Source organism: Eutrema salsugineum, unplaced genomic scaffold, assembly GCF_000478725.1.
Source record: "Eutrema salsugineum unplaced genomic scaffold, Eutsalg1_0 scaffold_5, whole genome shotgun sequence".
In the NCBI taxonomy this organism is placed as follows: Eukaryota; Viridiplantae; Streptophyta; class Magnoliopsida; order Brassicales; family Brassicaceae; genus Eutrema; species Eutrema salsugineum.
In genome coordinates this window covers 4,316,475-4,342,386 of record NW_006256612.1, presented here as the reverse complement: position 1 = coordinate 4,342,386, position 25,912 = coordinate 4,316,475, and the positions used below count along the sequence as shown (strand labels likewise).

General features: G+C 37.6%; 3 protein-coding genes and 1 pseudogene across 3 annotated transcripts; 2 read left to right on the top strand and 2 right to left on the bottom strand.

Moving 5' to 3' along the window:
• Window positions 1-111: 111 nt before the first annotated feature.
• LOC18992056 (30-kDa cleavage and polyadenylation specificity factor 30) lies at window positions 112-4,880 on the bottom strand. The gene is made up of 7 exons (XM_006415408.2): window positions 4,476-4,880; window positions 3,940-4,293; window positions 2,330-2,492; window positions 2,058-2,168; window positions 1,625-1,693; window positions 1,217-1,303; window positions 112-1,042 (listed from the first exon to the last, which is right to left on the bottom strand). The coding sequence occupies exons 1-7, from the start codon at window positions 4,838-4,840 to the stop codon at window positions 299-301; spliced, it is 1,893 nt and encodes a 630-aa protein (XP_006415471.1). The 5' UTR covers window positions 4,841-4,880; the 3' UTR covers window positions 112-298.
• A 1,053-nt stretch (window positions 4,881-5,933) lies between these two features.
• Window positions 5,934-13,096, top strand: LOC18992055 (serine/threonine-protein phosphatase 6 regulatory subunit 2). The gene is made up of 19 exons (XM_006415407.2): window positions 5,934-6,245; window positions 6,675-6,778; window positions 7,126-7,212; window positions 7,307-7,382; window positions 7,479-7,553; window positions 7,650-7,703; window positions 8,069-8,128; window positions 8,520-8,636; window positions 8,772-8,866; window positions 8,967-9,160; window positions 9,435-9,532; window positions 9,759-9,862; window positions 9,939-10,107; window positions 10,181-10,309; window positions 10,654-10,736; window positions 11,032-11,173; window positions 11,700-11,729; window positions 11,997-12,067; window positions 12,185-13,096. Exons 1-19 carry the CDS (start codon window positions 6,207-6,209, stop codon window positions 12,852-12,854), a joined length of 2,397 nt encoding a protein of 798 aa, XP_006415470.1. The 5' UTR covers window positions 5,934-6,206; the 3' UTR covers window positions 12,855-13,096.
• A 1,797-nt stretch (window positions 13,097-14,893) lies between these two features.
• Window positions 14,894-15,823, top strand: LOC18992054. Its single transcript, XM_024152198.1, has 3 exons — window positions 14,894-14,920; window positions 15,015-15,093; window positions 15,174-15,823. The coding sequence occupies exons 1-3, from the start codon at window positions 14,894-14,896 to the stop codon at window positions 15,821-15,823; spliced, it is 756 nt and encodes a 251-aa protein (XP_024007966.1).
• A 388-nt stretch (window positions 15,824-16,211) lies between these two features.
• LOC18992053 lies at window positions 16,212-25,698 on the bottom strand (annotated as a pseudogene).
• Between the last annotated feature and the right edge of the window lie 214 nt (window positions 25,699-25,912).

Sequence of the window (25,912 nt, the reverse complement as noted above, 5' to 3'; positions counted from 1 at the left end):
CCAGTGGTGAAACGAAAGAAGAATTTTGTTAGCCTGATAACCAAACATTGATGCGACTTCTCTTGTTATGTACAGTTTAAAGACTATATGGTCTTGGTGTTCTTTTCAAAGTTTTAAAACTCTAGATCATCAATTAATAAGGCAAATCACTAAATATGCGTAAGAGTTGGTCTCAACAACTCTGTTTTCTGAAAATACAAAAGATTTTGAAAATCGAAAATCTGCTAAATCCAATGGACTCGAAAATCGTAGTCTCTCTCTTTCTCTTTCACAGATAGAATCTTTGAAAGGGACTTTTTCACCGACGCTTCTTTTCTCCGTGCCTTGATCGTCGTGGAGCTTCGTCTTCGTCTTCGCTTTCACTCTCTTCGTTTCTCAAACTGTTTCCAACCTCAAACTGCTCCATCTCATGAGATGTCTGTTGATGATCCACCGCCACTCCTCTCTCATCGCTTCTCTCAGGTGTTTTCCGGCTAGAAGGGCCAGGACGTGCAGATGATGTTGTTGGTGCTGGTGGATAATACATTGGCCTGCCTCCTCGAGGAGCGTTTCCCATTCCTCCCATATGCGGGCCACGTCCCATCATACCATAACCTCCATGTGGAAACTGTTGCGGAGGCCTACCAGGAAACATCATCCCAGGTACAGGTCCTCTGAAATCATTACCAAACCTTGGTCCATACGGTCCAAAGGGTCTCGGACCCATACCAAATGGATCTGGCATACCGTTATAGCCACTAGGTCCATAGGGAAAGGCATCTGCAGGGCCCATTACTCCGAGAGGGAAACCTCCCATTCCGGGCATTGGTCTGATTCCACGTCCTAGAGGCATTTGAGGAGGCCACATCATTCCTCTTCCTCTTCCTCTGCCTTGAGGACCGTTCGCCATGCCATCTTCTTCCTCCTCGCTCTCATCTTCTTCCTCTTCTTCTTCTTCGTTGTCCTCAAATGGGACGATGTCTGGGTTGTCAGCTCTGTACTCTGGATTCACGCCCTTTGCTTTCTCTTCTTCTCGTTTGGCTTCCGCAGCTATGGATATTGCCTTGGATTCATGGAAAACAAAAGATTGATGAAGCAACAGAATTAAAAAAAATCCTAAAAGAGGCGGAGCTCATCAGTAAAAGATCACATTGAGCTCGGTTCTTCCATGTGCCATATTATACGCTTAAGGAAAGATCAAAAGAACAAAAGAAAGCAACAAAAAGAGAGTATATACCATAAGCTTGCTATCTGGTTCCAAATAAAGCAAAGAAGCCAGTTCCGCACCAATTGAGGGCTCTAACTCCTGACAGTCTCTGCTTATCTACAATCATTGAACCAAAAGAGTTACATGAAGGTGACTAGCTTACATGCAATACTCAAAAACATAAATATTACACAACGACCATTAGCTAATACCCTAGTACTTAATAATAACTGCATCAGTAGTAACTTGTAATGACTAGCAAACTATTTTTGTACTCATGCAAGTGTAGTTAACATGGAACAATTTAGCCACTGCGGTCAGTGTATTGATATAAACATCCTAGTTTCCAATGATTTGTATTGTATCTAACAAACGATATCGCTCGAAAATAGGAGACCAGCTATGATAGCGTAAATAATGGTGAAAAGTTCGACGTACCTTCACAGGTAAGTTTTCATTGTAAGGATTCCTCAAATTCCGAGTTTTGTGAAAGGACAGTTCGCACAACTACAATGATAAGAATTACAATCACTCATATAAGTCATGTAAATTCTGCAAATTACATTAATTCTGCATGAATTACGAAAGCATCTTCTTTAGCTCTCAGTAGCATTTACCGGAGCTCATAGTTAACATCAGCAGAAACGATACCAGAACAGAGAAATAAAAAAAGTGGAAAGGTGTGTATTGAGATCGATGGTGTAAAAAAGGCACACTAACATTTCAAGCAAGACTGAGACTTACGGATTAGAATATAGCACCAGAAGTGCAAGACCATATAGGCTCAATCGCATAGAGAAGAACTACATTAAACCGGGATTCAGAGCAAGGACTATATTAATCATAGTGAAAGCCTAGGCAAACAGAATACCTTTAACCATTTAACTGAAAAGTTCCGGCCATACTGTGCAGTTCCATGTTCATGTTTCCAGTTTCCTCCACCAATGTAACCACCAATTCTGGATGTCATCTTAGCACAGCCCTATAGCCTCATGTAAAAACAAAGATATTTAGATTCATAACGCAGCCGACCAAATACAACACTATGAAGACGAATATCACAGAAGCAACCATTGATACAGATGAACAGGTTATAAGTCTTTCAACATAAGTAAGTGGTTACTGTTTAACCCACTAAACTACCTGGAAATGCCGTGTCCGGTTGACAGAGAATATCAAGATCACATTATCCACAGAGTCGAACGCTTCATTAAGTTTTGCTTCATTGCTTCGTTGTGTAGCCCATACTCCTTGTTGCACAGATAACTCAAAATTTTCTAGATTGCAACTTTTAACTACAAAATACCTGAAAAACCAAGTTTAAAAAAAATATCAGGTATGGCAGATGATGATTAGTAAGAATCTAACAGAAGGCAGAGATAGAGTTAACGAATCCACAAAAAGTAAAGCATCTTCAAAAGATGAAACGCTAATTCAAGTAAATCATCTTCTTTCAAATTATGATTCCAAAAGATATTGCTACAAAAATTACAAGGCTTCTAATCAATATCTGAATAAAACCACCATACAAACAAAACGCACAGTGGAGCACGGGAATAGGCAATCAACTCTTAGGGACAAATAAGAAAAGAACTTGTGACCATCAAAACTGAGAGAGAAGCCAGATCATCAAAATGTCCAGATTTTTATATGCACAAGGATAGGGGGAAAAAGTAGCAAAATGAGACCTCTATCTGCTTCAGATATGTGAACAGACAAAGTCCAGGGCCATGGACAATTATCAATGACGAGGCATTGGCATAATCCTTTTCAGCCATGGCATCATAATCAGGAAGAAAATTCTTTCAAATAAAGGCTGATACAATTACATAATGTACAAGTGGACAGACATGCTAAAGGACAATAGTTCAACAAGGTGTTATGCATAGATTAACAACCGAGACTAAAATAAGTCATATAAATCTGTTGGGATCAAAGGAATCAAGACTATTATGTTGACTAGAAGCTCATAAGGGCCACAGTCGTGAATCTGAAGAACTGGAAATGCATCTATGTTGACAATGAATACTAACTATTTCACACAAGAAAGCAGAGAGACCAACAAATTCTAATACAGCGAACGAAAAAGGAAGACGAAACCTCAACAATTTTGGACCTCTTTTAGCCGTAATCAAAACAGCTCATATCACAATTATTCCACACTTAGTCACTAAATGTTGGTTACTATAATTTGTTAACCCGAAACAATGCAGGATTCCTGCTAAACCACATGCGATTAGGGAATAAGCCAGAGCACTAAAGAAAATAGAAATTTCTGGTATGCTTCTTAATGAGATAGATCTTAAAGAACTATAGTCAACAATGAATGAAACCAGTATATGGATACTACCATTTGCAAAGCCTATCTCCCACATGTCAAATGAAGTAAGAAGGCAACTGATGGGAAGAGGGGACTAATAATCGTCAAAGAAAAATCAGAAATCAAAGCTAGCACTGAAGCAGTTCAATGTCTATTCTCTTCAGATGAAAAATGGAGGAAAAACGCAATCTCTAAATTTTACCTAACTATCAAAGAAAAGTATCCTAAAACGAGGTGGAAAATATATAACACGAAGTTAAAATTTGTATATATATATATAAAGTTTGAAAATTCTGAACTTGCAAATAGCTAGTTACATTTCAAAGTGACCACTCTTATAAGAAACCAATGGTTCGATAAAGGACCAATAACAATGTCTTACACAAACATAGTTTACACGACCCAATTAAAAAACTTGGGACTCTGAACACACCTATTTACCCCTTGAGGCAAAGGATGAGCTGTTCTGTTTGTTTGGTCAGCAGGGTTTTGTATCTGAGTCTGGCTGACCTGGTGTTGTGATTGCTGAGGTTGTTGTTGTTGTTGTTGCTGCTGCTGCAAGTTACCTGATTCTTGTGGCTGGCCTTGCGTTAGAACCTGCACCTGAGGTTTATCTGGTAGCTGCGGAGCAACATTCCGTGGTTGATAGAACCTATTTGGCCCATAATTGTATGAAGTCAGCTGTTGTATCTTCTGAAGAACTTCCTCAACTGGAGGTGGAGGTCCAGGTAGCTTCGCATGCCTATACCTACAATCAGGACCATTGGGACAAAATCCCAGCTTGTACCTGCCAATACAATTGCAAGACAGAATCTGTAAGTACAAAACTAATCAAAGTAAGAATCAACACAATCTCAATCATTGAATAGTGTAGAATCCCTAAGTATTGCATCCCTAAGAGGTGTTCGATCTTCTACTGAGAAAGCATGAAATCGAAACCAAATACAAATGGGGTTTTCAAGTACATACATATTGCATTCTTTGATATCTTCATTGGTATGCTTATAGACACAATCCTGCTCTCGACATTCACCGTATAAACGGAAAAAACGGCAGATTGGCATACGGGCTTTATCGTATTGATGGAGAAACCCACATGCGTCGCCTTTCATACACAGACCTCGAAGCCAGTGCCTGCAAACGGTCTGACGGAAACTTCTTCCCCTCCCAGCTCCAGACACCGTCGCGGAAGAATGATCATAGCTCGGTGTTACGTTAACAGCGGCGGAGGAAGAGTTTTCAGGCGGAGCAACCGGGACTGAAGCTGTGGGCTGAGCAGGTCCTGAATCGAGACCGCCTTCGAAATCGAAGCTGAGACCATCGGCGTCCTCCATTGTTAGGGCTTGAAGAAGCGAACAGAAAACCGTCGGAGGATTTCGAGCTTCTTCTGACTTGTTTTGACACAAGGTTTTATTATACGATCAGAATTGCTCGGATCATCGGTTCAATCTGATTGAACCGGCAATTTGGACGGTTTATTGAACCGGATGTATCTTGTCTTGGGGTTTTTTCTCAACTACATGTACTTATTTGCCATTTTGCCTTGCATTTAAGTTTAACGACTACTATTTGTTTTTTTAGTACTATTGTATTTTCACAATCCCATAGGCCATACAGTGTCCTTTTTGTCTACTTCAAATTTTGTTTGAGAAGTCAATATATATCTAGAGATATATCTATCCTATTGGTGGTTTAAACAAAATGATATATGTGGTGAGGGAAAAAAAAAACAAAATGATATGTGGCTTCTTCAACTACTTAAGATAAAACCAATAATTGTTGAAATACAAAGATTGCCAAAGCAAAACATCTTGTAGATTTCATTTGTAAGACAAAAATACTCTAAATGTGAATTTGAAACTACATTTGTGGATTCCAAATTCTTTGAATTCATCGATATTTCCTGTTAAAAAAAATCGGTTTCCAATATACCAAAATCATGCTAATGAGTAATGTAGATTTGGCAAATTGGATGTAAAGCTAAAAAAAATGTGTGGATTAATTCACTGATTTCAAAATCTAACATGTGGAATAATTAATTAGGATATTAACATAGAATTTTGATAAAGTTTAAAATCCAGTGATCCAATAATACATGATTTTGCTTCGATATCTAAATTAATCAAAATCTATAAACCAATAACCCACTTAATTTCTTAGTTTAGTACTCGTACCAGAGTTCATTAATTCGTAGAGCTATCTTGAAATTTATTTATTTTATTTTTTTTGAGGGGGAGATATGAAAAACAAGTAATGTGATATATTTTCTTTTTGTCAACACAGCATTTATAATACAAACTTGTAAGAGTAAAAAATAATTCTCACAACTAACGCGCAATGTTGAATATCGACCACTACTTGGGACGGAAATAGCAAAAATAAATTAATTCGGTTTTTAAAGAAACAAACACATTTGATCCTTTTTCTCTTTCCTTTTGTCTTCCTTATATCTCTAAGCACTACCCTCCCGCGATTGAAGGTGCTCTTTGTCGCTCACATCCCATCTCTTCGATCTCAGATCGAATTTCTGCAATTTTCTTCCCTCTCACAGCGATTACAGATTCTAAGTTTCGGATTAGCTTCGCCTTCGAGTCTTCTTCTTCTATCTCTAGGCGAAATTTCCCTCTCTTGTTAGGGTTTCAGAGATCCCAATCTCTGTGGACGCGAGGGCAATTCGACGTTTTTTCTTGAGCTGGAAAGATGTTCTGGCGAATGGCGGGATTGTCAACGGCTTCTGCCGTGAGTCTTCTTCTCCCTGAACCTATTTCTTAACGATCTTCTGTAATATCTGTGAGAATAAGGCACTCCATAGAGAGGGAGATGAGTTTTCGGTGTTTGTTTGTTTCCTGGACGCGTTTCTTGTTGGTGGATTTAGCGCCTATGGGTTGTACGGGCTTTTGGGGTTTCATTTCTGGGGATTTTCGAAGCTTACTCTGTTTCTTTAGACGAATATGTTGGAGATGAAGAGATTTCCAGTGTCTGGATTTCTTGGCTTATAAGTAACTAAGTGTCTTCGTCTACCTAATTCATGATGATATCTGAGCAATGTCTCTCTGGAAGTGGGAGACTATCCTTTCTTGCCGTAGGGATTAAGATTTTTGCTGGCTGCTTGCAATTCATACTATTATATGCTTTCTGAATGACGATTTTTTTTTTGTTCCTTTGCAGATTGAGGCAATTTTGGACAAAGATGGTTTCACATTAGAGGAACTTCTTGACGAGGACGAATTTATTCAAGAATGCAAAGCCCTTAATGGACGACTCTTAAATTTGTATGCTCTCTCACCACATTTTCTTGCACTTTTTTAATGCTTCATTACCTTTTTGGGAGATGAAAAGAAATGCAATGTTACATGAAGATTCTGTCACTTCTTATGCTATCAGAATACATTGGCTAAAAAACGTTTGGGAATTATTCTTTAAAGATCTTTTATACAACCAATAAAACATTTCTACTTTCATTCACACATTATTTACGACATGCTACTTTTTGCATCACACATAATATTTCTGTCATCGATTTAAGCAAAATAATATTTCTGTCATCGTCTTGTGCACAGAAATTATATTCTCTTTCACGGGCAATGCCGCTCAAATGTTGGATTCTTTTTTGTTTCAGCTTGAGAGAAAGAGCGCAAGTGGAACAACTGATTAGGTACATAATAGAGGAGCCTCTCGATGATGTGGAAAAGAAGCGAACATTCAAGTAATTATTTTGGAGAAACGTTATTATTATTTTTTTTTTGCTGATTGTGTTTGTTGAATTCAATTATTGATATTTTCTTCTAAATGGGTTCCAGGTTTCCTTTCATTGCGTGTGAAATTTTTACATGTGAGATTGAAATGATACTGAAAACACTAGTCGAGGATGAGGAGGTAGACAATGACTCTGTTACATTTCCCTATAGGTATACTCTGTAAATTGTTGCGGATTTAGGGTTTCTTACCTCTCGTGATGTCTTCTTTTTGCAGTTGATGTTATTGCTGTTTTCTTTCTTGGAAGCTAAAGAAACCCATAACTCATTGCTTGCCGGATATTTCAGCAAGGTGTTTAGCATTCGACAATTATATAATTATGAGAAAAACTCATAGGGCTCAAAGAGTAATCTTCTACGTGTTCTCTCTTACATCTTCTATTACTAGGTTGTCATTTGTCTGCTGGTGCGGAAGACGATCCCTTTCATGCAATTCATAAAAGTAAGTTGATTTTTGTTACCCGGATTAAGATATCTGTTTAAGCTGATGTGCTAGAATTAGTATTTTTTTTATCCGTATCTTTGTAGAGATTATTGAACCATTAGCTGGCTGGTTTCTTTTACATTTAGGATTATCGGTGTAAGTTGAGATAATACTGTTAAATAGTCAGAGATATTGATAAAGATTGGTATTGCTATATAGTTGATGAAAGAGGTTTTTCCTAAATCGACAATATCCAATCTAACTCGGTTGATACAATTTAATAACCGGTACACAAGTTAACAATGCTTTGAATACCATTTAACCATCTGAAGTTCATATCAACAATTCTTTTATGATCAATCTTGACTTTCTCGTGCTACCAGGATCATCAAGAAATACTGAAGCAGCTTGTTGATTTGATTGGTATTACATCTATATTGGAGGTTGGTGTGCACTTTTATTTGCGTTTTAGGAACTCCTGATTTCGGCTTTACGTGTATTAAACATCTAGTGAGAACATACTGATTAGTTGGAAAAAATGTCATGTTTTCTCTCCTTCAAATCACTTATGAATCTGTTTACGAAAACAATATTTATTAATAGACCCAGTAATGACGATGAAAAAATGGTAAATACTGCGAATATTTGCTCTCATCATTCTCATGGTGATTTTGCTGTATAATTAGTCTGTACACAATGAAGGTTATTACACCAGTGACTTTTTTAATTATATTTGTCTGTAAACAATGAAGGTCGTAATTCTGTAGGTTTTAGATTATTAGATTTCTGTAAAATTCTAGTTTCCTAGGCGCTTAACTTATTGCTGGTGCTCAGGTTTTAAAACGTCTGGTTGGTACTGATGAACACCTATATTCGAACTACACAAGTGCAATGCAGTGGGTAGAAGATACAGATGTTTTAGAGATGATTGTAGACAAGTTTGGCTCCTCGGTACGTTTCGTTCTGTAGCGTGGATTACTTTTCTTTCAATATGGCTAGTCTTATGGCTTCTTTATTCAGATTTATTTTATCATCCCAGGCAATGCTATTTACTGATATCTTGGAGATTTTTGTTATCTTTCGTAGGATTCTCCCGAGGTACATGCTAACGCAGCTGAAATTCTTTGTACTGTTGCAAGATACGCACCCCCTGGTCTTGCAACAAAACTTTCCAGCCCTAGGTAGGCTTTTCTCAGTTTGGCTATCGTTTTTATGTATTGATGCTTTTGAAAACTATAATTTATTGACGTATTGTTCTCTGTCCTGTACAATTTTATGCAGCTGCACTGGAAGGTTGTTAAAACATACTTTAGAAGATTCACGGCCTAAGTCTGTTCTGGTTAATTCGTTGTCTGTATGCATATCTCTACTGGATCCTAAGAGGTTTACATTGGGGACTTATAATATATATGGTCGTCAACTAACCCCTGGAGTAACTAATCCCGAGACAGTGGAGGGAATGCTTGGAAGCCTAGGTGAGCAATAAAGTATGATTATCAAATTTTCATATGTATTGCCGCTTGTATGTTGATTTCTCTGAATGCTATTTTCCCTATTGGGAAGAAAGAATACTTGGTTTCTTTGTTTTAGTCGAATTCAAATTCTACAACCAGATTACTGTGCACATTTAGACGATCAGTCATGGCATTTTGCTTCAGAACTTTAATGGTCTTTTTCTAATATTTTGGGGTTTGCAATGTTAATTTCTTGGCTGCTATGAAAACTGTGTAATATGCTTCTGCTATGCAGGCGATTTACTCATGCTTTTGAATGTATCATCTGCTGAGGGTGTTCTTTTAACGACATATGGCAAGTTGCAACCACCTCTTGGAAAACACAGATTAAAGGTACTTTTTGTTCTCATTTGTATCATTTGTTTTCTAATTTAAGGCACCTTTCACTGTTATGGTTATAATTTGAAATTTCTGAATACATTTGTTCAACAAATGAAAATTTGACTTTGTTTCTCTTTCCTAGATTGTAGAATCTTACTCACGGTCGGTAGTGATAATTTCAAATTCTGTACTACTTTTCTTCAACGAATGAAGATTTGACTTTGATTCTTTTTCCTAGATTGTAGAGTTTATTTCAGTCTTACTCACAGTCGGTAGTGAAGCAGCAGAGAAGGAAGTTATTCGACTTGGAGCGGTGAAAAGAGTGTTGGACTTGTTCTTCGAGTAAGTAGGAATTTATTTTTTCTTAGTTGATAGTATGCAGACTGCCATGCTAAATTGTGGTGCAATTTTGTCTCAGATATCCCTACAATAACTTTTTGCATCATCATGTGGAAAATGTAATTCTATCATGTTTGGAGAGCAAAAACCCTCAACTTCTTGACCATCTTCTCAGTGAGTGCAATCTTATTGGGAGTATACTAGAGGCGGAAAAAGACTCCATATTAACTGCTGCTGATTCTGATAAGGTGAAGATACTAAATGATATTGTCTGAGGTTGGCATCATTATATATTAACTTGGTTTACCTGTGACGTCTCAGCTTCAGCCTACGGTCCCTGCAGAGGGTAGAAAGCCGCTCAGGATTGGAAGCATTGGTCATTTGACCCGTATCTCGAACAAACTGCTTCAGCTAGCTAATAGCAATGCCGAAATTCAGTCTCATTTGCAGGTATACCACAATTCTGTTTGATATGAAATTCAAATGGATTGTTTATTGGACTTGAAAATACTCAATATAAGTAAATATAATTGCTATTCATAGTTTTCTGAGTTTTCTACGAGTGTATGGCATTTCTTTACATTTGCTGTATAATTTTTGTAGAAGATCCGAAGCTCAAAAACAAATTTTCTCAGGGCTTTAACCCTGTTTGATATCTTCTAACTATATTTCCTTGATGGCTTGTTGGCATGTGAAATATTGAGAGAGGTTCTACCCTTGTAGGCTGCTGGTCTATAGTATCAAACTCGTCATATATCGTTCAAGATTCCTTTTTTTTTTACGTTTTTTACCAGGAAAATAGCAAATGGGTGGATTGGCAGACAGATGTCTTGTCAAAGCGGAATACATTGGAAAATGTCTACTCTTGGGCCTGCGGGTATGTAATTTTTTCTCTTATTGGGAGTTTTGCTAGACTTAAGTTATGACCAAAACCAGAGGTTATACTTGAAATAGTATTTTTAAACAGAAGTTTGTCACATTTGTGTAATCTGCTTTAATAGCAATCTAGATATATGATAATATAAATGTATTTAAACATTTCTAGTAGACGGCAATAAGAGCATGCTTTTGTGAAGTTCCTTACGGGATGATAAATGCTACATGATTGGCAGTAGTGATGGTTAGTGTAGTATATAGATACTTCCTTTTACTGATATTTTTCTTTTTAACAGGAGGCCAACTTCACTCCATGATCGTAATAGAGATAGCGATGATGATGATTACCACGACAGAGACTATGATGTAGCAGCCCTAGCAAACAACTTGAGCCAGGCCTTTAGATATGGAATTTACAGCAACGATGACATGGATGAGGTGATTTTCTTGTGTTTCCTTGTCATAGCTGCTACTTTGTGATCTCTTTTTGTTTATCATCATAGATTTTAGTCGCATACTTCAGTAAGTCCTGGAAGGTCATGGGTTGAGACAAATGAGGAAATCAGTTCAGGAATTCTTGAGGAAAGCAATATATTTTGCGATGGTCTTTAGTCCTATTATAGTTCTTGAAATATGATACATAGTGAAATCTGATGCAAGAGTGACTAAAGTTTTTTTGATTTCTTGGACCACTAGGAGTGATGTAGTTACTAAATCTCTGTATTTGGTGGATAGTTAAACCGTCGCTTACCCTGTGACCTATGGATAGCATGCGGTTTTCCTACCGTCTTCTCTTCCTTTAATATTTTTAACTATCCTGGAAGTAGCTTGGATTAGTTGGTTTACAAAAACAACCATATTTTGCCAGAGCTTTTAATTTTTGCTGCATTCTTTTGCTGAAGCGGAAAGAGGACTACATCTTACATTTGTTCTACCATTGACATATATTATTTATCCACTGCAGAACCAAGGCTCGATGGAACGCGATGATGAGGTATTATTAGTCTTTTTCTTATCTTTAGGAACTGAGACTTGACTTTCTAAAATCCTAAATATGACGCTAAACACAGCTTAAGACCTTTTGTGAGGATATTTCAATTGACAAACGAGTGGGAGCAAATTTAAATTTTAATCTCCGCTGTGTGATTTTATTGCTGAGAAGTTACTCAAATTTTACTTCGGCTCATGTGCCTGTTTATCTAAGCAATCAATATGAAAGCGTTAGTGATAGTGATAGCGATGAAAACCTTCAATGTGGCAGGATGTCTACTTTGATGATGAATCTGCAGAGGTCGTCATATCTTCCTTGCGCCTTGGAGATGATCAGGAGAGGTAATGGGTTCGACTTTTCTTTTCTGGTGGAAATCAATCCGCTTCTATCCGTTGACTCCCATCATTTAGTTGATGTGGTTCCTTAACAAACGAAATATTTACATGGTGTCTTTGTAGCGACTCGCTCTTCACAAATTCAGACTGGTTTGCTTTCGATGATGAAAAAGTTGTGAATGAGCGCTCAATGAGCTCGATCGCTTCACCTTCACCCAATGCTGATGGAAATGGCGATGATGATGATGATGACGACGACGATGATGATGATGTCGTCATAGGTGAAGCCGATGAATTTAAAGACACTGCAGACTCTTCCCCAACTGATGATATGGAAACAGAGGATTCTACATCAAAGAGTCCTGAGGAAAACCCGAGTGAAGCAGAACCTGAAAAGTCACCTGCTTGGGTTGAATGGAGAGAGACCTCCGAGTCCACTGCTCCTTCTTCCAACCAAGATGAAGCTACCATGTTGCCCAATGGTGAGGTTCAAATCGACAAAGAGGAGGATGGTGATGATACCGATAATAAGGGTGCAGAGAATTCACCACCAGGAGGTGCAAGTGGCGTTGCAACCACTGAGAGCTCACCAGATGCAACGAGTGGTGCTGAAGAGAACTTGAGAGACTCCAGTCCTGATGCATCAAAACCAGCGGAATCTCATGAGGATGCTCAAAGCTCTGAACCTGAGATCCCCAAGGAGACGAAGAAGAACCAGGAAGCAGAGGTTGCAGCAGAAACGGATGCTAAAGAAAACGAAGAAGCTGTCAAGGAACCAGAGAAACTAGTGTGAGCTTTTCACTTGAACCGGGGTCACTTTAACTAGTGAAACAGATTACTGCTGATGCTTGAGTTTATAGTTTGGTGCAAAAGGGTATTATTCTTTTTTTCTTTCTTTTACGTTGTTTGTCTAGTTTTTTTTTTCATTGTATTATCTCCAAATCCGGGTTTTATTTTTTGTTTAATTCTCAACATTATTGTCGACCAAAATTGTTATTAGCAGCTTATCAACTTCATTTGTTGAAGTTTTTTTCACCTCAACTTTGTCAAAAAAAAAAGTTTTTTTACCTCAAGTTGTTGTTCTTGAGGCCCGCGTATGATACTATCAAATATCATGAGCTAAATGACTAATTATTATCCCATTCTCTAAAAACAGTTTAAAGATTATTCTCATTTATTGCAATATATTATTTTTATATAGAAATTTAATTTCAAAAATTAGGTACAAATTTAGAAAACTAAAAGTTTCTTTAAACATAGGTTATATTAAATTTAAAGTTTAAACTATTTAACTTTTTATAATTAAATTTCATTTTGAAAAATATATATTTAAATTATTTTAGACTCTTTTAAATATAGGTTATATTAATTTTATATTTGAAATTTAAATCATATTTGCAGAATAATATATATAATTAATGAATATGTTATTATATTGATGATACAATTTTTTATTAGATGTGGAGACTCGGAAGACACAAGTGTGTATTAGCAGAGTGTTTTATAGAGGTAGCCTTTGCGGCAATGCTTTGAATGCATCTTAAAATCAAAAGAAACACCCAGACCTTTTCGTTGTCAATGCAAAGATCGTCCATCTTTTACCAATGGTACAATAATAAAGGAACCTTATCATGCTTGCTACTGTGATCTTGTTTGCTAAGTCTTATTATGTCTTATTTGTGGTAATAAAACATAAACTATAAAAGTTTTGTAGTATCAAATTTGTGGTAAGATTCTAATATTTTTATGTTTAATTGTTTTTTTTATCTCTATAAGTTCACACATCAATAAAATTTTAAAAAATTAGATTATGTTATGTTAAAATATTTGTATAGATTAAGACCTCATAACTCAACTGGTTAAAATTTCAAGCAAAGTTTAGAGGTTGCTGATTCGAGTGGTTCTTAAAAACAGAGATCGTATAACATGCTCTGGTATTAGATCTGGAGTATATAGTGGCTTTGGCCCAAAACTCTTAATTATTTAAAATAATAGTAATATATTTATATAGCTTTAACCAAATTGAGCTGCGTAATTCTTACACAAAACTCCCAACAGAACATAATAATAAAATAAATAAAAAGGCTTACTCGACAAGTAACAGCACACTACTGAAAATGATCAAATAACAAGATTCTTGCTAAACCATACCAATTAAATCCTAAAATTACCCCTAATCTTTTCATGGCTGAAAATGCTCTATCTCAAGATCCAATTTCTCCGTATGCTCCATTGCGACCATGAGATCTTTCTCAATAGTCTCATATCATTCTCTTTTTTTTTTCAGATTTTTGAACAAATAATGATCTCTAGTTCTCTACTAATTCAGACACCAAACTGTATCTCTTGTTCCTGCAAAAAACTTTGCAGTGACTTTCCCTTCTTGATGCTTATTTCTTCAACTGGATCCAGACTGATAAATCGAGTGGAACCCGTAATGAGGATTTGACAGCGAAGTCAGAATACATTTGTTCAATAACAGATCATCATTACTCCAAAGATTGAGTCTTTTTTGGAAATTTAATATGAATAAACATATTTTCGATTAATGTCGAAGCTCTATCCACATAATTGTAGAAGAAAAACAAAACACACAATTTACTTTTTAGTATCTGCCAGAATCTTCATTTATACATCAGACATGGAAACTAAAGATATTTAAGCAAATATTTCATAAACTATTAATGTAAAATTCTGCCAATTATGGCAAGTTTATGGATTCTCCCTCGTATATGAAAAATATAATAACGATGCCCGGCTATCTAATTTTCTTTTTCTCCACTTTAGGGTTTTTATTTTTCCACAATTCTTCTTTTCACCGAGCTCCCTTCAATGGCGAACCCAAACCAATCCGTCCGGGTACTTTTTTCTCCTCTCAATCTCTCTCTCTCTCTCCCTCTCATGCTCTCTTTTTTCAGTTGCAAGTGATACACTCATGTGTAAAATTTTTCAGACATGCATACTAAAAGTCGATTTAAAGTGTTGCACCGGTTGCCAAAAGAAAGCAAGCACAAGGCTACAGAGTCTCTTTGGTAAGAAAGAAATCATTCATAGTTTTAAAAAACATTGAAGATTTTAAACAATTTTGTTTTTGCAATGGTTGGATGTACAGGCGTAACCGCAGCGGAGTATAACGCAGAAAAAGGGCTCATGACAGTCACAGGCGACGTAAAACCGATGGCTCTGGTCAATAAACTAACCAAATGTGGCAGAAAAACAGAGCTTGTGTCAGTGAACTACAAGCTTGACGATCTCATCAGTGATGAAGAAGAAGAAGAAGAAGACGACACTTCTGATACATCTTCTTCTTCCGACACCAGTTCAGAACATGATCCTAAACCCATGAAACGTGAGACCCAAGTAAAAAATCATGATTCTAAACCCATGAAACGTGAGGCCCAAGTAAAGACGGCAATGAAGACGAAGAAGAAGGAGGGAATACTAAGAAAGTATCTTCTTTTAGGGTGTTGCAGAAGCAAACCAAAGGTTGTTCAGCCTTTTATACAGAACCGTGTCTGGCAAGGCTCATCGAGGTTTGGGAGTGGCCCTCCTCCATTTCAGATGATGCAAGCACAAGGATTACGTCCGATGATGATGCAACAACAACAACAACAACCACAAGTTCCGATGACAGGAGCAGCAATGCAATACAATAATATGCCCTGGTATTGGCAAGGTCAACCACCACAACATCAACCTTATTACATGTCAAGGGAGCAACCCAAGGTCGGCCCGGTTGACGTTGGTCTCCATTACCAGTGACTCAAACCGGTTTGATTTATAGGCTACTACTACTTTCTTCTGTTGGTTATGTCTTTGTATACTATATATATAGTGTACCTACCTCTCTCTTTGCGAATTGCAAGGCAAGGCAATTATGAACATTTCAAAGTCTTAGGCCAAAACGTTTTTTTTTTTTTTGGGTCCAACTCTGAAATAGAGAAAAAAAGTATTTCTTGGTTTTTTATAGACATTTATCTGCATCTCCCAAACCTGGTCCCAAAGTTTGAACATTTCTTTGTAAGATGATCTTTGTTTGTGTCAAGGAACAAAATTCTATTAATTACAACAAATTTTTAATTTGTAGAAAAAAGAAGAAAAATTAGATCCAGAGACTACTGCTTAAGAAGATTGCTGAAAAGCCTCTACTTCAGCTCTTGGTCTTGTACCTGTAGAGAACTCTCTTCTTCTTCTTGCTGGAGACATTGCTAACGGTAAGAACAATCTTACCAGACTCACTGTTCTTGAAACTGTTCCTCATCGGTCCTTCATTTGATCCCATTTTCTTCTCCTTTTGAACGATTATGGTGTAAGCTCCTTCCTCTGTTGGCACAAACTCTTCCTTGTAACTCACTTCCCATCCCATAACAGCAATGTCCTAGACGATTGTACCTTCAGTCTATGAAAAAAAACCCACAAAAACCATATTATCAGATTGATCTCTCATGGAAAAAGAAAGGGTTTTAGTTTTAAAATTTATTTTACCTCAAGAGCTGGGATTTCGATGGTTTCAGTTGATCCAGGCTTAATAACAACTTCAGAAGCAGCTTCGTTTGAGAAATCAGTATCATCATCTCTTTTGAACCCACCGTACTGAACCGGTATCTCCTCTGCTGGAATGTACCTTTGGAGTCAAAACGCACAATGTTAATGATAATGATGACATTTTCTCAAAGCATATTAGGGGCTTTAGAGTTTCATAGTTTAGGGTGTGCTTACTTGAGAAGAGTCTCTGTGACTTTAGCCGGACGAGCCACAACAAACCTGCTCTTGGTTCGTTGTGTTACCACTATAAGAAAACAATCGTTTTCCAACGGTCCATTCCGACGGTTTTCAAATCGTCGCAAGTTTACAACGATTTTACGACGATCTTACGTCTATTTTAAAAACTGTCGTAACACCGTCGTATAAAAAAATCGTCTAAACTCGACGTACAATTTACGACGAATTACGACGATTATACATCGATAACGAGAGATTTGCTAGTAAATGTAAAATCGTCGTAAATTCGATGTAACATTACGACGAATATACAACGACTGCATTTTGATGTACATATTACGACGATTTTACGTCGAAAAGAAGTTAGATGGAAAACATTTAAAATATGTTTACCTAACAATTGCAGGGGATAGATTTTATAGCATAATCGTCGTAAACTCGTCGTAATATTATTTTTGAATGTAAATTCGTCTGTCGTCGTAAAAGCGTTGTAAAGCCAGAAATTTTCCTATAAATAGATCTTCATTCCTTCTTTCAATCACAACACATCATCATTCAAACATAAGAGCATCTTCATCTTTGAGACCCATTGTAGGTCTCTTAAATTTTAATATAGTGTTGTAAATCCTTATATATTGGGTTGTCCATTGTTGGAAACCCGAATTAAGAGTTATATTACTTTGAAAAAAAGAAGTAATAATATTATAAGGTTAATTTACTCCATTCACGTGGCTAGATCGTGACACAATTGTCTAATCAATAAAAAGAGATAGTATTTTGAGTTTATTTTCAAGATGTCTATATACGAGCTAAGAAGTTGGATGTATATGCGTAAAGATTCAGATGGGGCGTTGACAGAAGAGTTCAAGAACGGGTTAAAAATATTGATGTTTCAGGCTACAAATATGGAGAGAACGAAAGATAGTGGGAAGATGTTTTGTCCTTGTTTGAAATGCAAGAATACGAGGTATACACTAACCAAAACTGTGTGGACGCATTTATTAAATAGAGGGTTTATGCCGCAATATTTTGTTTGGTATCTACATGGAGAAGGATATGGCAGTAATACTCATAGGAATGCTGGTAGTAGTAGTAATTATCAAAGTCATGTTGATATTGATGAATCGAATTATGGTCATCAGCCTAATCAATATCAATATGATCAAAGTGTAGATCATGATAAGGATGCACGAAATGGTGACTAATGCATTTCATGAAACGTATATTGGTAATGCTGTTGAGGAACCTAATGTAGATGCCAAACGATTTTATGATTTGTTAGACAATGCTAATCAGCCAATCTACGAAGGATGTAGAGAAGGCTTGTCTAAATTATCGTTGGCAGCTAGGATGATGTCAATTAAAACAGATCATAATCTGGCTGAGGTTTGCATGGATGATTGGGCTGATCTTTTGAAGGAGTATCTACCGGAGGATAACTTGGCAGCAGGAACATACTATCAAATTCAGAAGTTGATTTTTAGTCTTGGTCTACCTTCTGAGAAGATAAATGTATGTGTTGACAACTGTATGATTTTTTGGAAAGATGATAATCAGCTGGAGGAATGTCGATTTTGCCAAAAACCAAGATACAGGCCGCAAACTGGTGGGCGTAAGAGGATACCGTACCAACGTATGTGGTATCTCCCTATAACTGATAGGTTAAAACGGCTTTTATCAATCTGAAAGGACAGCTGCATCAATGAGATGACATGCAGAACATACACAAGTAGATGGAGAAGTTGTTCATCCATCAGATGCAAAGGCATGGAAACACTTCAATATGGTATACCCAGATTTTGCTAAGTTCAAACGGAATGTCTATCTTGGTCTGTGCACTGATGGTTTTAGTCCATTTGGTATGTCTGGTAGACAATATTCATTATGGCCAGTAATCCTAACTCCTTATAACCTTCCTCCAGATTTGTGCATGCAAAGGGAATTTCTTTTCCTAAGTATTTTGGTTCCAGGTCCAAATCATCCGAAGCAAGCTCTCGATGTATTTCTGCAGCCACTCATACATAAGTTGAATCAGTTATGGTATACTGGCGTTCGTACATATGACTGTTCTACGAGGAAAAATTTTACTATGCGGGTTGTGCTTATGTGGACAATAAGCGATTTCCCCGCTTATGGTACGCTATCAGGATGGACTACACATGGGAGGCTATCTTGTCCTTATTGTCTTCATCGAACTGATGCGTTTCAGCTAAAACATGGTAGAGAAACTTGTTGGTTTGATTGTCACCGGAGGTTTTTACCGGATAACCATCCATATCGGAGGAACAAGAGGTTATTTATTAAGAACAAAAGTGTACATGTCCCTCCATCCGTTAATTTAACAGGAGCTAATATACAGGCGCAAATCGATCATTGGAGGGCAGAGGAAACAGTAACGCGTGGGGGAAACTGGCACACTCCTGCAAATATGCCTGAAGGTTATGGAGTTCATCATAATTGGCACAAGAAAAGTATCTTTTGGCAGCTACCTTATTGGAAAGATCATCTGCTCAGACACAATCTTGATGTCATGCACATTGAAAAAAACTTTTTTGATAACATCATGCATACAGTTATGAACGTAGCGGGAAGAACAAAAGACAATGGTAAGTCAATATTGGACTTGCCTGATTTATGCAACAGAAGTGAGTTGCATCTACTGAGAAACGGGAAAGCACCAGTTCCTGTATTTCGGTTGAGTGCAGATCAAAAGTCAGCATTGTTCAGATGAGTTTTTTCTGACGTTAAATTTCCAGATGGGTATGTCTCTAATCTTTCCAAATCTGTTGAGAAGGGGGTAAAGTTTGCTGGGATGAAAAGTCATGACTGCCATGTGTTTATGCAACGATTATTTCCATTTGCATTTGTTGAACTCTTGCCCAAAAACGTCCATGAAGCTATTGGAGGCATTGGTGCTTTTTTCGGGATCTTAGTACACGAACATTATCAGTTGATGTAATATCACAACTGGCATTGAATATTCCAATCTTGTTGTGCAATTTGGAAAAGATCTTCCCACCATCATTTTTTGATGTTATGGAACATCTATCTGTTCATCTCCCACACGAAGCAGAGCTCGGTGGACCCGTTCAGTACAGGTGGATGTATCCGTTCGAGCGTTTCATGAAGCATCTTCAAGGTAAAGCCAAAACCTAGCTAAAGTGGAAGACTCAATTGTGGCGGGAAGCTTGACGCAAGAGACTTCACACTTCACTTCATACTATTTTGCACGAAAGTACGAACACGCGAAAGAGCTACTCGTCGATATGATGATGGAGGAGTTGGCCATACATATGCCGTTGAAGGTGTACCTGACATATTCTCGCCGATCGGACGTCTTAGTGGAAAACTAAAAGATGTTTGGTGGTCCAATGAAAAAGATTATCACAGTGCACATACGTATATCCTGTTAAATTGTGAAGAGTTGTCATCGTATGAAATGTACTTTTTAATTAATAATATCTTTATATGAGTTGTCAGTATTAATAACTATTTGTTGTTTTTCTCAGCACATTTGTTGATGAGGTTAAAGAATGCATATCTGGGGTTTCTGAAACTGAAATCAATGATCGTAAAGATCAACACTATGCCCAGTGGTTAAAAGGGCAAGTACGTATAAAATTTTAATTAAAAGACTACTTTAATTTGCTATATAACCAAATCAAGAAATTAAAGCGGAATTTTTTTCTTATTAGGTGGACCCGAATGATCCGGATGAATTTCCAACATGGTTCCATGAGTTACTACTAGGTCCGATGGCAAAAATAACTACAGCCTCAATGTATTTCACTCGGGGCTATGTTTTTCACACATACCGTCACGGTGCAACGCGAGCGACAACTAACTATGGAGTTTGTGTGAGGGGTGAAATCGATTTTTATGGAGTTGTGCAAGAAATAATTGAAGTAGAGTATCCTGGATTGTTAAGGCTGAAAACTGTTCTCTTCAAATGTGATTGATTTGATCCAACTATTGGAGGGGGGTACGTCTAAACAAGTTTGGAGTTGTTGATGTGAACAAATCACGACGGTACAACAGGTTTGAGCCATTTATATTAGCTTCTCAAGCAGAACAGGTAACGTTTCTGCCATACCCTCGAGTTCGATCAACAGGAATTTCATGGTTAGCTGTAGTTAAAGTGGCTCCGAGGGGCAAGATTGTAGGGGTTGAGGATGTTCCACTTCAACAGGACACTTGCGTAGATCTGTCTGAACCAGATGTTGATGAGGAGAATTTCTTAATAGACCCTCGGAACAGACAAGTTTAAGATCTTCCCGATGATACAAAAGAAGAAGGTGATGATGAGTTTGCTGAAACCGATGATGACGATTTGGCGGAAGAAGACGGTGATGGTGATGAAGTAATAGAGGAAGATGAATCTGATTGAGTTTCATGCATTGTATTTAGTGAATGTTTGTTATTATGTAATTTGTTACTTTGTTTGTTTGAATTTTTTAAAAACCCTAAAATTCGATTTTACGACGGTTTTACGACGGTTTTTCTAAACCCTAAACCCTAAGTCTAGGTTTTAAGCCCTAAATGAATAGGGTTTCAACATTACGACGTCTTTACGATGAACCATCGTAATATCGTCGTAAAGTTACCACAGTTTTACGACGAGTACACTATTTCGTCATCAAATCGTCGTAATGTTGAAATCTATGAATTTGAATCTTTTATATCTTATTGGTTGTAAGGTATTTCACAAATGTTTTTGATTGGTTATCTTATTTTATATGAAATGCTATTAATCTGATCAAAATCAAAAATTTGAAAAAAAACATTCATGTTTTCGTAAATGTTAAGTGAAAAGTTATATATTAGATTACGGAATTTCAATTTTTACTATCTCATGTCATAAATCCATCATACATGCAAAGTTGTAAACCTTTTGTTATATGTTAGGATACAATAACCTTTGCATTGTTCTTTATGCAATATCCCATTTATAAGATTTAGGGTTTACTCACTTTTTTAAAAAACTTCGTAAAACCGTCGTAATATAATCGTAAATTTACAACGGTTTTATGTCTAAGTTCTCTAAAACCATCGTAAAACCGTCGTAATGTTTGCACCGGATAGGCTCTTGATCCGAGGTACGAAGTTATAAATGTTTAGACGTTACGACGATTTTACGACGGTTTTGGGTAAAATCGTCGTAAAACCGTTGTAACGGTCAAATGCTCCCATCATTACACGTGTCATGTCATGCAGTGGACCGACTGTTATACAACCGAATCGTCGTAAAATCGTCGCAAAGTTACGAGGATTTTACGACGATCACAAAATCTATATAAGGGACGCGAGTTTTCACCCTTTCGTCGCTCATTCCTCTCTTCTCCCCTCTCTCTCTACAATACTTTCTCTCTCTAAACCCTAAACCACTCCCTCTCTCCCTACTCTCTCAGCCAAAACTTGTAAGTTTTTTTTTAATTTAATTTCATTACATATTCTTTTATATTTAGGTTCGGAATTTAGATTTAGGTTCGGAATTTAGATTTAGGTTTCGGAATTTAGATAGGCCCAGATTTTTTAAATTTAAATAAATATTTGAAAAATTAGTAACAAATTTTTTTAAATTTTGTAGATTATGTCGATATGGCTCCTCGGGCTAAGAGATTTCACTACCGACAGCTGGTCGATTCTGACGGTACGGCCCCGTCTACCTCGGCGACCGGATCAGCCATCCCGGAGTTCTCGGGAACACAACAGACGGTTTCCCAAACGGTTGTTGTACCGCAGCCGGCACCGCCTCCACCACCACCAGCCGAACCAGCGGCACCTGCACCGGCCGATCTTGAGGCTGATCCGATCCCGCCTGTACCGTATGCCCAGTTTACGGTACAGAATCTTCTGGCACAGCCGGGTCGTGAGACCATGAACAAACTCGACCCGGATCGAGCCCTGGTCACATTTTGGTACATAATTTTTTTCTTACCATATTTTTAAATTAATTAATATTTATTCTTATATATTTTATATTAATTTACTTTTCTCTTTCTATTTGACTAGGTTTACGACCGACAATGCAATCGGTCGTAACGTTGCAGATATCATCAAAGGGTTTTTCGTACAACCCCATACCAGCTGGAAGAAGCTGGATCAGGCCACACTTGACACTTGGTTCAAGTGTTTTGCGGTAAGTAATTTACAATTTCGTTTAATTTTAATTTTAAATTTTAACTTTTTACAATAATTACTAACTTCTTTTTTTCGTAGCAAAACTGGCATTGGGAAATATCCGCACACGGACGTGTGGAGACGGCCTTCAAAGAGAATGTCAAATTCCGCCTCAACAACACCGTTTCCGACTGGAAACGGAAGTGGGAGGTTGGATCCGCACAACCAGACTATGGCCGCCAAGTGTTCCGGATCTAGGTAAGTAGTTAATTCCAATAATATTAACATTATTTGTTTTCTTATAATAGATTCTAATGAAAATATTTTTCAGGAACGCTACTGACGATGCGAGAAATCAGAAGAACGTTCCGCACATTTCCGGCCAGATTCCTTTTGCCGGTTGGCCGGAAGACGGCTTATGATGGTAAGTAAATTAAAATTACTAATTTTTTTGTTTTCAAATAATTAACCCTTATTTGTCGATACTAATTTTTTCATTTTGATTTTGTAGGTCGAAAATAACGGAGGAGAACTTCCTCCGATGACAAAGGTTTTCGCCGAGACGCATAAGAAGCGGAACGGCGAATTCACGGATCCTCGGGCGGAGGAGATCTACAACGCCGCCTGTGCGGCGATCGAGGAGCGACAGACGCAGCTGACTCAGCAGGCGCGTCAAACGTCTCCCGGAGATAGCTCGGTCCAATCGACCCCGGCGCTGACGGTGGCGGAGATGGACCAGATCTTCGAAGAGGTAAATTTAATTACTATATTTAATTAATGTAACTTTAGTTTTAAATTGAATTTCTAATCATAATGGTTTTAAATATTTGTAGGTTGCCCCAAAGAAAAAGGGGCGGGTATTAGGGATGGGGTCCATCCGTGATACCCCGAGAGCTACGGCGACTGGTCATGTCCGGGTCCCGGATCCGGTTATCCGCCAGGAGATCGATCAGATGCGGATCTGTTACGAGACGAGGATCGACCAGCTCTACGGTCTCTTCGAGATCATGGGAGCCGACAACCCGGTGCTCATGGCGCAGTTGGACAAGCTGCGGGCTGATGGGGTTGTCGGATCGTCTGCCGCCGGGTCATCCACTAGGACGCAACCGCCGGTGCAGACGGACGAGGAGATGTTCCGATCTCTCGGGGTTGAGCCTCCTAGAGCCGGAGATCAGGCGCCGGCGGAAGTATCAAACCGAAGACCCGGCAAGGAACACGTCCAGGACAATGGGGAGGAGGCCGGTGACGGGATCGACGATATAGATTTAGAATTAGATTTAAAGCTGTAGGGTTTTTATGTAAATTACAATTAATTTTAATTTAAAATTTTAATTTGAAATTTTAATAAATTTTAAATTGTAAATTATTTTTTTAATTTAAATTTTAATTCGAATTAATTTTTTTAAAAAAATTTCAATTATATTAAACGTCGTATAATCGTCGTAATATCTTTATTTAAAACTGTCGTACATTCGTCGTAAATATTACGACGAATTTACGACCAAAATGTACGACGACAAATACGACTATTATACGTCCGTGTTTTACGACGTTTTTACGACGAAATAATTAAATAATTTACGATTGATTTACGACGATTTATGCGTTGTACATTTTACGACGATTTTACGTCGACTATTAACGACCACTTAACGATGGTCCAGGCGAAGACCAAGTCGACGCAATTCGATGTAAAATCGTCGTAAACTGTACGACGCATTTACGACAATTTTGTTTCCCTCGATGTTACGACGAAACGAAACCGTCTTATATTTTACGACGATTTTTCGACGATTTGTCTATTACGACGATGACTTTACGACGATTTCGAAATCGTCGGTGGTTCGTCGTAATAGCCTTATTACGACGAAATAACGCCCATTTTGGCCGTTGTAAAATGATGTTTTTCTTGTAGTGTACGAATGGAGATAGGAAAGCATTTCAAGCGTACAACAAGAACGAAGCATTAATGAATATCTGCAAAACCAAAAACAACAATTATACAAGTAAAAAAATAAATATTGAATCAAATGAGATGATGCTTTTGATGAACTCACGTTTCTGGATACGAATCCTGGATAACAGCTACGCAAAACTCTGAGTGCCTCCATGTTTGTGTGCCAAAGTTTTTCTCTTGATGTAGTAGAGCAGTTTTTGAAATCATGGATCAGGAGCAGAGAAGTAACACCTCCGGGTTTATTCAGATCAAGCTTCTGGATTTCCTTCTCCATCAGCTGATACCTCCATCTCAATACATTACCTCTGCTCTTCTCTGTCTCAAATGTCTTCTTGTAAAGCTCCTCGTTATCGAAAACACTGTTTACATTGTAGCAAATCGGGCGGGACTCGCGGTCTACACCTTTCATGTAATATGCAGAGAGACAAGAGCTTCCTCTTGCAAATCTTCTCCAAGAATCGAATCAATGTTGTGCTTTTTTTTTCCATTAGAGGATTAACTTGAGTATCTCAAAGGCTTCATTGACTTTGAAGTTTCTTGCTCTCAACAACTTCAAGAGGATTACATCTGTGCCTTTAGCTTCTTTGCTTGGAAGCAACGGCACTCCCCATAGCTCGATATCCCTATCCACCGGAATCAATGGCACTTCCATATCCATCTCATATTCTTCATCCTCCTCCTCGACATTCTTCTTCTTCTTCTCCACCTTCACAGGTATCTCTTTCTTCTTCTTCTTGAAGAGAGTATTTTCAATAATGGATTCCTCGAGCTTCGTTTTCAGATCGCTCAGAGCCTTTTTCTCGGATTCTTTCAAATCAGCCTTCACTTCAGCAGTCATATTTGTCTTTGGCATGTGATCAGATTTTAATAGTTTTTTAAGTCTATATTATATACAAAACCTATTAAATTTGGATAACTAAAGTCCTTCAGAGTCGCCTTTGACAAATCGTGAATATGAGAATGTTCTAGTTGTATTTCAGGTCCATATTATATTTATACATGCTAAACCTAATACAATTCCTATAAGGAAAAGGTAATCCATAAAATTTGTA

What these genes read in the sequence shown, in the direction of transcription:
- LOC18992055 (XM_006415407.2), top strand. Translation starts at nt 6,207, where the DNA reads ATGTTCTGGCGAATGGCGGGATTGTCAACGGCTTCTGCC. An exon ending in TTGCCGGATATTTCAGCAAG is followed by an intron (nt 7,554 to 7,649) that starts GTGTTTAGCATT and finishes TTCTATTACTAG; the next exon opens with GTTGTCATTTGTCTGCTGGT. An exon ending in CTTTCATGCAATTCATAAAA is followed by an intron (nt 7,704 to 8,068) that starts GTAAGTTGATTT and finishes TCGTGCTACCAG; the next exon opens with GATCATCAAGAAATACTGAA.
- LOC18992054 (XM_024152198.1), top strand. Translation starts at nt 14,894, where the DNA reads ATGGCGAACCCAAACCAATCCGTCCGG. An exon ending in ACCCAAACCAATCCGTCCGG is followed by an intron (nt 14,921 to 15,014) that starts GTACTTTTTTCT and finishes AAAATTTTTCAG; the next exon opens with ACATGCATACTAAAAGTCGA. An exon ending in AAGGCTACAGAGTCTCTTTG is followed by an intron (nt 15,094 to 15,173) that starts GTAAGAAAGAAA and finishes TTGGATGTACAG; the next exon opens with GCGTAACCGCAGCGGAGTAT.
- LOC18992056 (XM_006415408.2), bottom strand. Translation starts at nt 4,840, where the DNA reads ATGGAGGACGCCGATGGTCTCAGCTTCGATTTCGAAGGCGGTCTCGAT. An exon ending in TTGCCTCAAGGGGTAAATAG is followed by an intron (nt 2,493 to 3,939) that starts GTGTGTTCAGAG and finishes TTGGTTTTTCAG; the next exon opens with GTATTTTGTAGTTAAAAGTT. An exon ending in ATGAAAACTTACCTGTGAAG is followed by an intron (nt 1,304 to 1,624) that starts GTACGTCGAACT and finishes CAATGATTGTAG; the next exon opens with ATAAGCAGAGACTGTCAGGA.